General features: G+C 37.9%; 1 protein-coding gene across 1 annotated transcript in view; it reads left to right on the top strand.

The window, feature by feature from the left end:
* Nucleotides 1-16,431, top strand: part of LOC149802685 (NACHT and WD repeat domain-containing protein 2-like) — a 58,907-nt gene that overhangs the window by 7,700 nt on the left and 34,776 nt on the right. The window contains exons 8-12 of the mRNA XM_089953821.1: nt 88-390; nt 3,463-3,696; nt 4,170-4,424; nt 5,940-6,063; nt 6,645-6,832. Of these exons, the coding sequence (XP_089809947.1) occupies nt 88-390; nt 3,463-3,696; nt 4,170-4,424; nt 5,940-6,063; nt 6,645-6,832 (1,104 nt within the window). The remainder of the gene's footprint in view (nt 1-87; nt 391-3,462; nt 3,697-4,169; nt 4,425-5,939; nt 6,064-6,644; nt 6,833-16,431) is intronic.

Below are 16,431 nucleotides of genomic sequence, written 5' to 3'. Positions count from 1 at the left end.
ATGTGAAAACATTATGTATTATTATGGTAATCATGAATACGTCTTGCGCATGTCTATTCACTCTTAATCTTTTTTATATCTGACCAGGGAACTTACTGGTAGCGAGATATCTACATAGAAAGATATTGCTTTCTTGGAACAGAGCATGCATCGCTGTGATACAAGAGAGGTACCTGCAAGAACCAGAGCAGGTGTTAACCGTCCACTCGGACATCGCACATCTGTTTCTGGAGACCTGGACCAATAGCAAGTCCATTGTGGACACGGACAGAAGAATCTTTGTGATAGAGAACACCAACCGTTTCGTTAATCCTCAGCCATTGCTTTATAGCGAGACGAGATACAACGAAAGACGGGTCTATGAATTGTGGTATCAGCTTATGAAATCTGGTAAAAATATCATCTATCACAGAGATTAATTCAAAGTTTCCTTTTTAATTGTATGCATTCTGTTTCAGATGTCACAAAACTGCCCCAAACGAAGCAGTAATTTGCATAAACACAAATCTAATTTCCATCTTCCATTGTCAAACTAAATACATTCAAAACGTTTTTCACGATTGACTTTTAGTTAACATAGCCCTGTCATTATATCAATATATTCTGTTCTGTCGAACACTTAATGTTCATCCTTTTGTAGTAGTTTCTCCTAGTTTCATGTGAATATACGTTCCAAACTAGCGAAGTCGCTTTCCTCGAATAATATATAGGTCTCCACCTTATCGTAGACTGTGTACTTCGACCGTGTGTGCCAGTTGCTTTTTAAACAAAATGTGTAACCTTTCTTGAAATCGTCATCCAACACACAGCGAAACACCAAATAACTCGAATACAAGATAGAACTCGAACTGATTATTTATTCTTGCCGAATCAAACGCAACAGATTCTTCTTTCCTCGCTGATTGCCGTTTAATATGGTCTTTGCGCAAAATCCTGTTCTTGCATGAGACAGAAAACTAGAAGCAACCGAATAATTCCGCCAACAATAATTATAAATGTTATGACAGTTGCGGAGGCACAGAGGTTAGTGTACCGAACTCGAGCCAAATGTTGCGGGATCAAATCCGGCTCATAGGCTGTTGTGTTGTGTTTCTGGTCAAGGTATTTTACTCCCATTACCGCAGCGCTATTTAGCTTCTATGTGTTGATGTGCCGTGGATGTCAGGGAGGTGGTGTGCTATTTTGGTTATCATTATCTAGGACCAAGGTGTTACTGACTGTATTGGGTAAACAATAAAATAAAATATGAAATTAAATGATGGAGTAACAGAGATCTCAGCAGAGATATAGAATAGAACAACACGAGCAACCGTATTTAAAATATAACAATTACATTAACCAAAAGAAATTGAACATCACATTTGAATGATTCTCTCAGATATATAATTACAAAATTAGTGAAAAATTCATCTAGTGGTTCCGTTATATTGAAAGAATAATATTCATCACATAATCGAATGACCGAACTCAAATTGCCGACATGTCAGCATCCCTGTTCGTGATAGGTTGGAGTTCCTGAATTTATTTTCCTTCATTCTTCCACTCTCTCTCTCTCTCTCTCTCTCTCTCTCTCTCTCTCTCCTCTTCGGGTCACCAACCGTCTTGGTTTCAGATTGCGCTCCTTTCCCACTTTGCAATACAGACATGGAGCTATTTTTTCCTTCAGTTAAAGAAATAATACCCGACCTAAATACGTGTCAGATATTTCACTTTTCTAGGGATGAACAATATTCCCACTCTTTACGTCATATATCGTCTATTGTAATTAAACAGAACTAAGCTATTATTGTCAGTTCGACTCCTAATACACACTTACAACACTATTACTATAAATTAATGTCTCTTTTAGCTGCTTTTAGCATTCCTAACTGTAACAGTTACATGATTAGCCCTCTTAGATAAACCAGCTTACCCCACAATGGCTATAAATTATAACTGAATTATGCATGTAGATCCACATTCTTAATGCTAACCCCTTCAATTATGTGTTAAAATGAATGAACTTAATAACACAAATGAATCAATGGACTTTACTCCTTGTCCCAACTACGTTACCAAGCTAATTAGCAATTCATTGACACATTTCCATACATAGAAAAAAAACAATTCTCAACATACATGATACGTATCATTTAAGACATATAATTAATTATCACAATTCGTATCAGAGTAGTGCATGCAATCTGTATGATATATGATTTTTATTACATACAAAATCACTTAATCCGAACTCATTCATACCAACGAAATATTGTATGAAATTTTTACAATACATGGATCTTATAATATACACGATTATTTTCTGAACTCAAGGAAAAATTGATGTATGAATTTAAATGAATAGATTCAACACATTATCACAAACTTACATTAATGAACATATATTGTATGCAACTGAGACTGTACCTTTATGCCTTCCGGAGCCCTCGCTAGCTTATCATCAGAGAATTCCATCTGTCTCTTTTCTGGTTTGGGATCTCAAAAATTTCTGGACCCCTTTGTCCCTTGGACAATTTATTTAATGAGAAGAGTACTTTCTACTGATATTGGAGCCAACATCCCCATTTCGGCAGAAAAAAAGCTAATATCGCGAGGGGGGATTACTTTAAAACCTTGAATTTCGTCTGGGAGAGACACCCCTTCGTTCAGCTAAGTCAATCAGGATTATTTTCTCTAACCGCCAAAACATTTAATCACTCGCATCGAAGTCAGACTACTCCTTTCTAGTTCGCCATTAATAATAACTATTCAGGAAAATATTATTTTATTATAAATTGTTTCAAATGTCCTTGACTTCCTAAAATTTATCTGGTATGTTACAACTCTTGTCATTTACCGCTTCACGACCTTACCCTGATGTATCTGTCAGACCATTCTACGTACTGTAATTCAAATTTAATTCATGCTCCAGACGGAGCAGATTCCATTCATCGCAATCGGTAATTTACCTTGTATGCAAAACCAAAATATAGCAGTTTATTTGTTTCTCAATTCCCAATCATTGCATTTATATGTCGTTGTGTGACCAAGCGAGGTTGAATATGTGGAGAAGCTTTAATGATACTGTACAATATTCCAGCCATAAGATGGTGTCATCAAACAGGCAAAAATGAAGAAAACTATTCTCTCTTTTCCTGTTTAGGGTGCATAAAGAGGGTGTAATTGTCCTTTGCATAAGATTATGAATCGTGAACGGAAGAAAAGCAAACTAATTTCATGGACCTTAATGTGTTTTAATTTTTCATTTTCTTTGTCCATAACGAAGTTCAGTCAAATGTAAAGCAAAAAATGGATACTGAACTTATCTCCCTAATTTACGAAACAAGTTTTACAGATCAGATGGAATGAGACATGAAAGCAGATCAACAATAAATTGTGAAAATTTACAACACTTTTCAAACCGAAAGATGACAATATCGTATTTAAAAAATGCGAATAATGCAAATTAATCTTCTCTCCCAGGAGACATAGACACATTAAAAGAGCATGCTGTGATAAATTTTGAATACCTGATGGCAACCATTGACAATCAGTCTCTCCACGATCTGTTAGAAAACCTCCATACTGTCCTGACAAGTCATGTGGACGCTGAGATATTGCTATTGGCCAATACTTTGAGGGAAGTACGAATGGTATTGGAGGGATCCCCCATACAACTAGCCAATGAGCTTATAGGCAGGCTCAGAGAACTCAAAGGTATTCATTATTTGAGATTCGGCTTACTGTGTTTGTACCTAATTTGAAATTCCAGCTTACGATGTATTGAATGAAAAAGTTTAATAATCAATAAAATGAATGGGTATAATCACTATCTTTATGTACTTACCTGGTAAACTGACATGCATTCAGAAATTCAGAAAGTTTGGATGTGCTGTAGATTTGTTTGATCCTTTTATTTCATAATTTATTCCCAAAGCCATTTATATAATATAGGGTTATATATATATATATATATATATATATATATATATATATATATATATATATATATATATATATATATATATATATATATATATATATATAACAATCACAGAAAGAAAGGAGCAAACTTAATCCACGAAGCCCATAATCTCATCTATTAAAACCAGTAATTGAACAAAGCTTAATAATAACATAACAGTAGTGCAATTTACCTTTAGAAACATGACCTCACTCTTTTTTTACAGAGTTTTTCCCGGACAATATTGACTCTCTTGTGACACAGTGCATGGAATGGTGCGACGGTTACTGCTCACCCCTTCTCGTGCCCCTCACATCATGGTTGCCTGATTCTCACACACCCTTCATCACCTCACTTGCAGAGTTTTCCAACATTTCCTGCATTGTACCCCTCGTCAACAATCAGCATGTGATCGTCGCCCAAGAAAACGTTATTACCATGTACCACTTGGCAACAAAAAAACCGGTTAAAAGATTTGAAGGTAATGTGTAGTCTGCTAGGATATCATAAATGAAGCATCATTCATTTTTTTCTTCTGAGAACTTAAAATACTCAACTAATTTCGCATACAATTACAACATATAACTGGGACTTACTGACGTCATGAAAATAATTAACATTTGCATACTACCTGACAGAGATTTCAAAAATGAATATTTAAAATTTCGGCCGGAATCAACTTAATAAAACCAAGAGTTTTATACCCCCCTCCCATTCAAAAGCCAACGATTTTGTATCCTACAAAAATATAAAATAAACGCTATCATTTCTCTGTCAAGAAGATATTTGCATATATTTTTGTCCTCTTTAGACTTGAGCTGGGTTCTAATTTCTATATCGTAAAGTGCTCCAATCCGTTTTGAAAGCATCGTTTTGGGTGTTTCTTTTTATAGGTATCGGCAAAGTCACGTTCTAAAACGACGTCCTGAGACATCAAATAGATCACTGAGACATTGTTATATAATCTAACGCTTCTCTGTTAATATTGTGAGAGTAACAAAATAATTCACGCTACATTTCTATAGAGATTCTCGTTAAATGTTCCGACAAAAGAGTTTATTTTTAAGACAAATTTATGCATTGTAGAAAACGTTTTTCTCTTTATGCACACTTAAAATAATTAATTCAAATGTGGTAGCCATTGCCTATGTTAATTTATTTCACCATCACCACCATCTCATTATTATTATTATTACTATTATTATTATTATTATTATTATTATTATTATTATTGGTGGTGGTGGTGGTGGTAGTGGTGGTGTTGGTGTTATTGTTGTTGTTATCTCAAGCGACCGTGAGATATATAATACAGCTGAAAATATGACTCCGAATTAGAGTATGATGTCACATAAATATACACAAATACAATCGATTCTTGTGAAATATTATTTAAATCAGATCAATAAACCAAAAGATGAAACAATAAAGATCATTCACAAAATAAACGCAGTCAAATCTCTATTCTGTTCATATTCAATGATTTCATATTGTACACACATTTAATCTTTAAGAAAAACGTAACTTTTAATTTTTAATTTCGTTTTTATTGGTGTCTGATATGTGAGTTGGGGAGGGTGTAGAACGACTTTATGTAAAGCTCTATCTTGAGATTTCTTCATGGAAGGTAATTGCAATCGTTTCGGTCAGTTTTGATAAATAAAATTCATGTAAAGAACGTTTTCTTTAGCATAATAAAGATACTGAATGGATTTTTTTTTGAAAATCCTATTTTTGGAAATATTGCATTCTCGTTATGAAAATTTCAGCATATGAATTATTGATCGGAATGTCACTGTTGTCAGTAACGTGGATTCTTAATTTACCTAATAAAAGAAAGCTGTTTTTTTTATAAAAAAAAAATAATCTGTTTATTTAAAGGCGGATCTTCAGAGATTAGTATAATTCGTCATCAGATTTATTATGCAAAGGAAAAAATTCAGATTTATCATGCCGCACTAAATTGTCCTGTTTTCAAAATGTATACCGTTTTGGATAGGTCATTCTGGGAAGATCACGTGCTTGACGCTAACCAAAGCAACATGGCTTCTCGGAAGTGGATCTGAAGACTGCAGTGTGATCATATGGCATGTGAAAGTAGGAACACTGATTAAGCGAATTAGGTAAGTTTGTATTTTACAACTTGAACTACTAATTCAAATACTACTGCTGCTACTGCTATTTCCATTACTACTATAATCAATTGTAATAATAATAATAATAATAATAATGTGTTTTTAACACTGTAATTTTAACTCACTTCCATTGCTAGTAGATGTTTTAATTTATATAAATCGCTTTTAATGTTCAACAGAACCTCATATAAGACCCTGTAAATGATTGCGTGGCTTTGTGGGGACTTTAAGGTTAGACAATGACCGCAAAAATATAGTGAAACGCGAAAGCCCGCTAGAAATAGCCGTTATATAATAATAATAATAATAATAATAATAATGATGATAATACCAATACAACGAAGACTACGACAATCAGCAACATCATTTATGTGTGTAATAACTGAAGACCCAAAGTATAGCTTTACTTTTTGTGAAATCTTCACCCTTGTTGACTTCTACTTGCTTTCTTCGCGCTGTTCAATTCTCAATTTTCCATGACTAAAGAGTCTTTCCACATAATAAGTGTACTTTTAATTTTTTTGTATACAAAACTCGTCAGTTATAAGTATAATTTCATCTTGTACTAGAAAGCATGCTTCTGCAGTTACATCCCTCACCATTAACCCGGATGATGAAATCTGTGCAAGCGGACATAACGACGGCATTGTATGCGTGGTAGACATTAAGGCAGGAACGGTGATCACTAAACTTTCCATGCATAACTGTGAAATCAGAAGTGTTCTCTTCAACAACAATGGCAGTATACTGCTGTCAGGTAAATCACTCTCATAGTAAATTAAAATGTCAGATAATTATGTGTCAGAGTATTGGAACTGAAGCGTGAAAAAAAAATACATGGACGTGTAACCAGAGGATGCACCCAATCAAGCCATTCGAGTTAAAGTAACGAAAAATGGACAATACGTTGATACTTTCCAGCAAATGGTATTAGGGTGATAGTTGAACAAAGTAGTCGGATTTGCTGACACATAGTATGTATATTGGTAGCTATGCTGTCTGAAATTTAATTGTATCGTTCTTGAATAATAATACTTAAAAACTGGCCACAATCGAAAGAGAAAAAAAATTATTATTCTTATAAGAACTTTAAGAGGTAAGTGTTAGGACTGGTCGGCCTGTTGTCAGGATAATGTGGCTGGCGGGATCTCATGATACATGTCTGCAGCATTATGCCCCAGTGCTAGACATCATTTTAAACTGCCATACTGCATACATCAATATGACTGGAAAACTGTTCAGGCTACATTAAAAATCCAAATCACGTACACACAGACACACATCTATCTATCTATCTATCTATCTATCTATTTGTATTCAAAGTGTCAGATATTTTGACGTTATAGGGATGAGAAAGCGCGTTTTACAAATATGTTCCAATGTAACTCTGATCGTCTTGAAATCTGTACTATGGCATACACCTAATACATAAAGTATAGCGTGCATGAATTCATGTTCTTACGAGACGAAAATAAATAAAAACAGTGTTAGTATGATTGTTATTACCAAAACTCACAAGTTAAAGACCATAAATGAGTTCACAAACTTACAAATTCTACTTACCACCATGATAAATGACATCATGTATAGCTAGCTATTGGATGGATATACCATATTTTCTAAGACCATTGCATCAACAGCAGTATATGCAAAATGAGACCAAAATGAGGTGGTACTAATCATTTCAACTCTATTAACAGTCATTTGGGCCAAATATCTGTCATTTGTTGGAGTTAAGAAACAATTGCAAACCGTTCTGACAAACGACAGTCGACAGAAAAAAGAAAATCACGTGAGTATTTGGCAGAAGGACACACCTCCCCCTCCTCCTCCCCCTTCAACTCTGGGACGGCGCAAATTGGGTCTTTACAGGCTTTATGCTGCACTGTTGTCGATCTTTTTTTTTCTTACAGGCTAATGATAATCTGTGTACATGAAAACATGTTAGATGTAAGCTCTGCTGTCGAAAATTTACTGCTAGTTAGTGCCCGACAATGTTTAGCGATAAACCAAATATCAGCGATAATCCAAATAGATCCTTCCTCGAAAATAATCTTTTCTATGAACTTTTCAGGATCTTTTATAAATTTGTCGGAAAGTGTTTGCTTGCATTTTAGTTTGTTTTTATTGCTTTGGTTCTTGGATAACAATATTCATTCTGGAGATGAGTAACTTTTGGTTTTGTCGTGACTCAGCTGTAAATCTTTGGTTCCGGGATACATTCATTCTGGAGATGAGTAACTTTTGGCTGTCTTGACTCAGCTGTAATTTTTTGGTTCTGAGATAATAATATTCATTCTGGAGATGAGTAACGTTTGGTTTCGTCTTGACTCGGCTGTAAATCCCTGCCGCATGAGCTCTTCTCTGTAGTTTTTTCTCGGTGTGGTTATTTATCCACCTGCCTTGCATATCGAGTGTTCAGTCGCAGTACGTGGATATTTTGAGCCTGCGTTTCATTAATAAGAAAGTTTTTCAAATTATTTCTTAAATGTAAATCAACGGCGGAGACCCTAAATTTTGGTCAAGTTATTTCAAAAGAAAATGTCTTCACCAATGATAAATTTGCTCATATTTAAACTTGTGCTTAAACGATGCACTTGATTTTGGAGGTCGGCTCAAATATGGGTGTTTTATTTCTATTTTAGAAAGAAATGTGCGCACTTCTATACATTGTGCTTCCATATTAAAATTTAAAATGACATTGCCGCAGGAACCTCTACCTAACGTGCAACGATTGAGTGGGAGGTCAATGAACGTTTGTAACGAATTTATGCTAAACTTTCTTTTAATCAATTGGACCACCACCTTAGCCACCGCATATTATGGTTGTTAGGACAGTCGAGCTTTCAAAAGGCAGATTAAAAACATGTCAACTTCCCACCCATTTAGGTCTGGTATGTCATTCCACATTCCATAAAAACAAAGCGTGATAACTTTGTACAAATAAAAAATTAAAAATGTACTGTCATTAAAATATGCACCGGTGTTTACTTGTTGATGCCTTTGTGCACTTTGATTTTGGTAAAGGATGAACAGGCTATATAACACGGGAGCGATGGCGAGTGAGGTGGCTTCCATTCCCTTAAATGCAACAAAAAAGAAGCAAAAAACGAATCACAAGAACATCGCTTGTCTGATAGAACGAAAGGAATTTGTATTTGCAGCAGGGAGGGTGAACAGACCACTTGCTTTAAAGTCCATTATTGAAAATAAAACTCCACAGGAGTGAATGAAAAATACAAGCGTAATAACATTAAACCGAAGCCTCTAACCAAAACCTAGAGTTTCTCTAATTGGGTTAGCTCATTTTGTTACTTTATCTTTGTTGTTCGTGCTTTTCTAAATTGTTATGCATGTTTTTGTTTACCCACCGGGACACTCATTTTTGGTCGCACCCTGCCTGCTGCTGTAATGTGTGCATACTTAACTCATTCTTATATCAATAATGGAATCTCGCACAGCTAGATTAGCTCAAGAGCAATTAGAGGCAATTAAAAAATATATCCCTGTGCGTGATGCTGTCAAGTAGCAACTACAAGCTCGTCAAGAGTCTCAGAAGGAATTTGCAGAAGGCACAGAACAGTTATTCAAACCAATTGTCGAACCAACAAAAAAAATTGTTACAGCAGCTGAGGTGGCTCAAAAAGCTCTTGAAACATTGCCTGTTGATATTGTTGGCTGTCTTCAAGCAGCTCAATCACCACCCCAGCAACCTCCTCAACCACAACCTGAAGTTCAACCACAACTGCCAAGAGTCAGAATAAACATCATAGATAAATTCACTCCCGAAGGTATTGCCGCTATCAAAGACCCAGATCAATTACTTAATGTTTCTTCGTTTGGATATCATGACAGAGATAAATATGTAAAACCCAAATATATTAAAATTGTTAAAAATGATGATTGGATTAGGGATGTATATCGCATCGCTACTGATACTCTGCAAATCACATCTGAGGAAGATATTAATAATTTTAATATTTTTAGCCAGACAGTAGATGGTATATTGAACAAACAAAACAAGAAAGGACACAAAGAGAAGAAGAAATGAAGTAGCAACTGGAAAAAGTTAGAGCAAAAAATAAATCTTAAAAAAACAGGTAAGAAAATAACAGTCAAAACAACAAGTGAGGAAGATTAAAAATTAGAAGCAATGGAAGGTGCGATGAGGGTTGTGGGAGAAAGAAGATAAATATTGTCTGGCCCCAGTACCACTAGATGTGGTCTTGTTACACAAGGAAGTGGTCGTATTACTCCATGTCCTAGCAACATCCTTGCTGATGTTGAACGATTAGAAACTCTAACTATCAGAAAACGAGCGGGTAATAATTCCCCAGAAATCATTAATGAAGCAGCTGATATTTGTCAACGATTATTTACAAGCGGTATCATGGACATTAATGTTTATCGGTCTCTCATCGATGAAATCGTTGATGATTATCACAGTGATTGAGGGTATGTAATTAGATCAGTGACAATAAAATAAGATGATTCTACATAATGCTCAACGTGGACCTGTAATGATTAGGGTGATAAATTCGCGATTACCAACATACAAAGTTACCTACGGAGATGGACTCGGCGGTGTTGTTCAGGGTCGATTTAGAAGGATAGCCCCAAAAGCAATACCGATTGCAAAGCAACTGGGAATAAAAGCTACTGACGTTGATCGTGATAAAGGTATTGGTGTTGTTGGTGATGTTACTAGTAAAGCATTCTCCGCAATCAAGGATAGACTATCACGATTAATACGACGAAAACCGCAGCCAGTAAAATTACCCAGAACCGAAGTTATGTCTGCAAATGTTAGTACGATAATTAATCAAGCTGCAAATCAAAAACTAGCAGAGTTAGCTGGTGTACCCATGTCAGAAAAAGAAAAGAACTGCTAGCCCGATAGAATGAAGGGGTCTTCGTGTTAGACGATAATAACTATAATAAAACATTTAAACGTGTATCTGATCCAGCATTTGACATGGATGCGCCAGTTCTCAAAGATGAGTCTGTGCGCGATTTTCAATATTATTCTTATGACGCACGAGAACCAAATCAGCGTGGACGAATCGAACTTCAAGTTCAGGATACAAGCAGATATTTCTTACCCGCTGAAGCATTTATTGAAGTAGAAGGTAGACTTTTACAAGCAGATGGTACAGGAATCGGAATTGGTGATCAACTGGTTTTGTTAACAATGGTATTATGGCATTATTTAAAAGTGCCGTATACATGATTGATGGAAAACCCATTGAATCATGCCTGGAAAACATTGATATTGCCATTGCGATACTTGGCCTTGCAAGATACAGCGATGATTACTCAAGATCAGCTGGTCCGTCAATGATGTTTGCCAAGGATACAAGTAGTAGTAGGGGGCTGTTTAGGGTCTATGGAAATCCCAGTCAAAAGGTCGTGGGGCTGTTTAGGGTCTATGGGAAATTAACATGGGGCAAAATCTTGGGGTTGTATAGGGTCAGTGGAAGTCCCAGTCAAAAAGGTGTCCCGGCACTTTGGGGTCTTCGGGAATTTAACATGGGTAGGCATGTATAGGGTCAGTGGGAATTTAACATGGGAATGGCACCTGGGAAATCGAAACATGGTTGGCGTCATGCTGTTTAAAGGTTCAAAACTATTTGTAGGGTGAAATGCATTTATAGGGACAAAGGATGGTAGGGACAAGCATAGACATACAGACACAAACAACTACACATTCAAACAAAGATGGAAACACACTGAAAAGAGGACATGAATGTTCTAACGAAAGACTCACAGAAAGTATAGAGATTCGAAAAAGAAAAGAATATTTTATGGGTACAAAACATTTATTCAAGTATATACATGGGCTCTCTGACCTGTGCTTTGGTCTAAGCACTATCCATTTAACACATCAACATTTCGATACGAAACAAACCTATTTACTAGTTATTTACCTCTTGGTTCTAGTAAACTACTTTTTAAAATTAAAGTTCACGCCTTTCTAAAAATCACTTCATATACAACGTATTCACATTAAATGTTCATTTATAAGAAAAAGCTAAAACAAAACAAGTTACAAACAATCAAATAGCACAGAGTTCAAGTTGCTCTCTATATCCGTCACACACGTTGTTTAAAATCTGCTCAGCTACCACTTGTGTCCCAGCATAGATGTTTCCCATCACATACTCCCCTTCACTCGTAAATCTGCTGTTATGTCCATCTTGCTAAGTACACTTATCGGTAAACAGACCAAGTGCAATCATCGTCTTCTTCCCATGGAGGTACAGCGTATGTCATATGAATGGTCACTTTTCTATCAGTGATGTCAAATTTTTCTCTCATCGTCTGCACGTCTTCAATACTCCTCATAAGTTTGGAAGAAGTTAATTCTGCAGGTGAACTAAACCCTAGACGTACAGGCGAGTTCAAACTGTCGTGATACATAATTAGGCTTAAACGACCTCGATCTTTCACTTGGCACTGACGTTTGAGTTCCTCTGTCAGTGAGTCAAGTAGCTCCGTAATGAAACCTGCTACTTCCTCCGGTGGAACGTCAGACGCGAAGTCTTTAAATTTCACCGTGTAGGTGTAAGTTGTCGTCCTAATTGTCTCGAAGTCTGAGTCATTTGGATGCTAAAATACTCCTTTAGGTCTACTGAATCCTTTCCATTCTTGGACGCACTTTGCTGTGACGGTATGGTGGTGAAAGAGGTCAATGATGTTTGTTCCTTCTCATTTTTCATCTGCATAGAGTGAATCATCTTTCTCGTCGCTTGTCCTGGCAATGAAGTGTCGCTCTTGGAAGTCGTCCCTTTTTATACTGGGCGATATCAACATGTCCATAAGGTAAAGTCTTGTGGTCTGAAAGATGCACTGGTTGCACGTAATTTGTCAAGGAGGTAGTACATTAACAATTAAACTGTGGTACTGCATTCGTGATGTGATCGTGAGGCATAGCATCACACCTGAGCTTCTCGTTGGACTTGAGTTTTACGTTCGATACTTGCTGTTTGAAAGGATTCAACTTTCTCGATTGACGTTGGTAGTTACAATTAACTATCGGCCTTGGACGTTGTCCCTTTTTAAATGATGGCCAATATCGGCGTGACTGTACGGTTAAGTGAAGTGGTTGGGAAGCCAAACTCTCTTCTGGTACACGATTTGATAGACTTTTTCCAAGGGTCGACAGAGGATTTGGTGTGTGCGTAAACGTACAATCTTGTTGTGTTTACGGGTGGACACTTTAAAGTTTCCATCCTGTCCAGACTGCAAGGCTTCTTTCAATACGCCAAAGCTCACCAGTCGACTGTTGCGATAATTGAGAGTCACTCCTTTCACTTTATACTCCGTGTGCATTTATCCTTGAGGGTCCCGTAATTTATTGGACAGCCACTAGCAAAACGTATAATCTTGTTGTTGGGGTGCTCGTCCGTCCAGGCTCATAAACTGTCTCCTTCGATGTCAGGGTGACGTTGACCCAGGCGATCGATGTAGATGCAACTGTCCGTGTCAAAGTACAGGACGCGATTTCCTAACAGTTCTAAAGCTTCGTACATTTTTAAGCGAGCAATGGCTGTCACCTAAGCCACAATGATGACATTTCCAAATTCGTCGGCTTGTATAAAGTTCTTCTTCGTAAATAACCAGGATCAACTCCTCACGAAGGACGAACAGGTGTTTCATGTATTTAGCTTTATCGTGAATCATCTGGAAGTAGCGGAAAGGTTCTGTCAAATACTCTGTCTTGGATAAACACGTAGTTGTGCCATTTTGCCCCACAAGCAATTTAACATCACTTTGGCAAACGATCGTCTGCCTTCGTTTTTCTCCTCATGGTCTAACGTGATGCCTTCCTGCTCCCAGTATTTCCCTTTGAATTTCTCTTGGTCTTTGGAAGTGTGGCGCCAGGAAGGATAACTGCTGGGTTCTTGTTTCAGTTTCAAAAAGGCATCCATGAAGTCTGCGAAAATGCTTTTCTGAGTTTTGTCACCCTTGTGGTACTGTTCTGTCTTGGGAAAGTGGTAAATTTCGTACACTTCTAACAGTTGGTATCCCAGGTCCAATGCTTTAAACAATTCCACACTGACCCACATTCCCGTCAAGTCCTGTTCTTCATGGGTATGCTGGCAAGGATGATCTTGATTGCACGTTTCGGCATAAGTACGGCACCGGGGAAACATCAGTTTTCCTTGGCAATGGTGAGGTAAAACGGGATGGTACAAGCCGGTGGGAGGCCATACTTTGGATTAATCAAGCGTTCGTATTTTCGAATGTTGTCCAGGTTGATGTGTTCGTTCAGCAATTGCTGATGCCCTGCGGTTCAGCAACTGCGGGTGCCCTGCGAAGAAAGCTAAAATATTTGCACACGTAAGGATACAGCGAACACACATCCAAATATAAGATTTCTTCTCCAATCTCCTCGTCAGCTTGGTACAGCAAACAGGTGGCATTCGTTCGTCCTCCGTAAAAACTGTCCCGATGGTTCAGAGGGTCCATCAACATGTAACTTTCCACGATACGTTTAAACTCGAGATCGGTTTTACAAACAGTGATCGTACTCGTGTTCCCACATTTCCACTACTTGGTATCCATGCTGTTCTAACATCAAGCGTCGCTGAAAAGTGACCTGGTACAAGTCTTCCATGGTCCGTTGTAAAAACTGATGCTTGGTGTCACGTTCAGGGTAACAGAGGGGATATCCGTAAAATAAGCTACCGTTAAACTCGTACATATTTTTCGGGTTTTCTAAGTCCCAACCATCCATCGAATACGTTCCGATGGTCTTTTCGCCTCCTCCGTTGTGAGCGTGCTGAATCCATTTATCTTCCTTTTTGCACTAGTAAGGTAGCCAGCGTAGGGCTTTGACCAAGTACTGACGTTTGACAAAGTTGGTCGTTTGAGGGCTCATGACAGCCAGGGTGTTTTCGGGCATGAATCTTGTCGGTATTCTAAGGAACACGCTTTGGCGATGGTGCAAGCTTCTTTCAAAGGATCGATCCCTCCGTGTTCCATGAATAATTCTCGACATTTTCCACAGCAACGCCTTAAAATGTCCAAGTCGGAACGACAATACTTTAACATTTCTTCCTGGAACTCTAAGAGGTCCGAGGCATGAGTCTGGTACCAAATGTAGATAGCTTCTCGTTGTTCGGTACGCTTGTTGTCAGGGTCGTAGTAGTGAGCCTCAGGCAAATGGGGTAGAACGGCGTGTTGATTTATTTCTTTTATTGTATAAGTGCGTAATAGGTTTGGCCATTTTTGTCATTCTAAACGTTTGAGGCATTCGACTCAAAGGCATGGCCAAGTAACTAATCGAATCTTTAAACTGTAATTGACCCACTTGCATGGAAATGATTTTGGCTTCGTTCAAAGTCACTTTCGGACGATCGGTACATTGTTCCGTATAGAATCTAAGAAATTGCCCATTGTGTCCGGAGAAACTGTGAGCCATCGCCGTGGCATGGCGATGACAATTTCTGCAATGTTCGATGTCCTCTTGGCTCCACGTCTCGTCGATGGGGTCCAAGATCCATTGGGCAAAATCGGCTAGCATGTTTGGTCCCCGAACGATTTTTTCACGTCCTCCAGGAACCTTGCGGCAGTGAGGGCAATGACGAAATATCGGCTCTTGTATGCATTTCTCGCACGCACGATATGCCACACAGAAATTAGGAATGTGAATGCCAGTCTTTTGCATGAATTCGAAATCGAAAAAGATGAAATTCCCTTTCTTCTGGTCATCTTCCTCCTCTTGTTTGGAATTGTATTTTTGAATGCAGCATTCGTGTTCCAAGTCCACGATAAGGCGACATATGTGACATCGTTTATTTCCTCGACAAACGTGTAACTTGCCACTATTGTTACGTATTCCTGGTCCACAAGTAGAGCACAATCTTAGCAGTTGACAAGCACTTTGAACGAGGCTCCTTTTCGGTGCTGCGAAGTTCGTCCACCAATAACACCATTTTGCGTCCTGTCCCTTGGGGAAGAGAAACGTGGGGCATGAACAGTGTAGCTTTTCCATCGGTGATTTGAAACTTGTTGTTGGATTGCTGCACGTGTTTAATCTTGTCGATGACTTTGGAAGGTGTCAATTCTGCTGAGCTTCTAAACTCAATCCAAACGGGGGACTTCGAACTGTCGTGATGAATGGAAAATCTCAAACGATCGTCTTCTTTTGGTTTCATATTGCTGTTTCAGTGTAGTTAACAAAACATTCCACACATCGGTGATGAACCCCACTGCTTTCTCCACCGGTACGCCGGACGGAAATCTTTAAACTTCACCGTGTACGTGTCGGCAGTGGTTCTAAATTTTCTAGAGGACCGCTTTCCCGTCTCTCGAATGTGGTAGTACTTTTCAGGGTTTAGTGGCAGTGGT

The sequence above is a fragment of the Sinohyriopsis cumingii genome, chromosome 3, assembly GCF_028554795.1.
Source record: "Sinohyriopsis cumingii isolate HCF-2022 chromosome 3, ASM2855479v2, whole genome shotgun sequence".
NCBI classification, from domain to species: domain Eukaryota; kingdom Metazoa; phylum Mollusca; class Bivalvia; order Unionida; family Unionidae; genus Sinohyriopsis; species Sinohyriopsis cumingii.
Note: the sequence above shows the minus strand (reverse complement) of the source record. Positions and strands in the feature narration are given on the sequence as shown.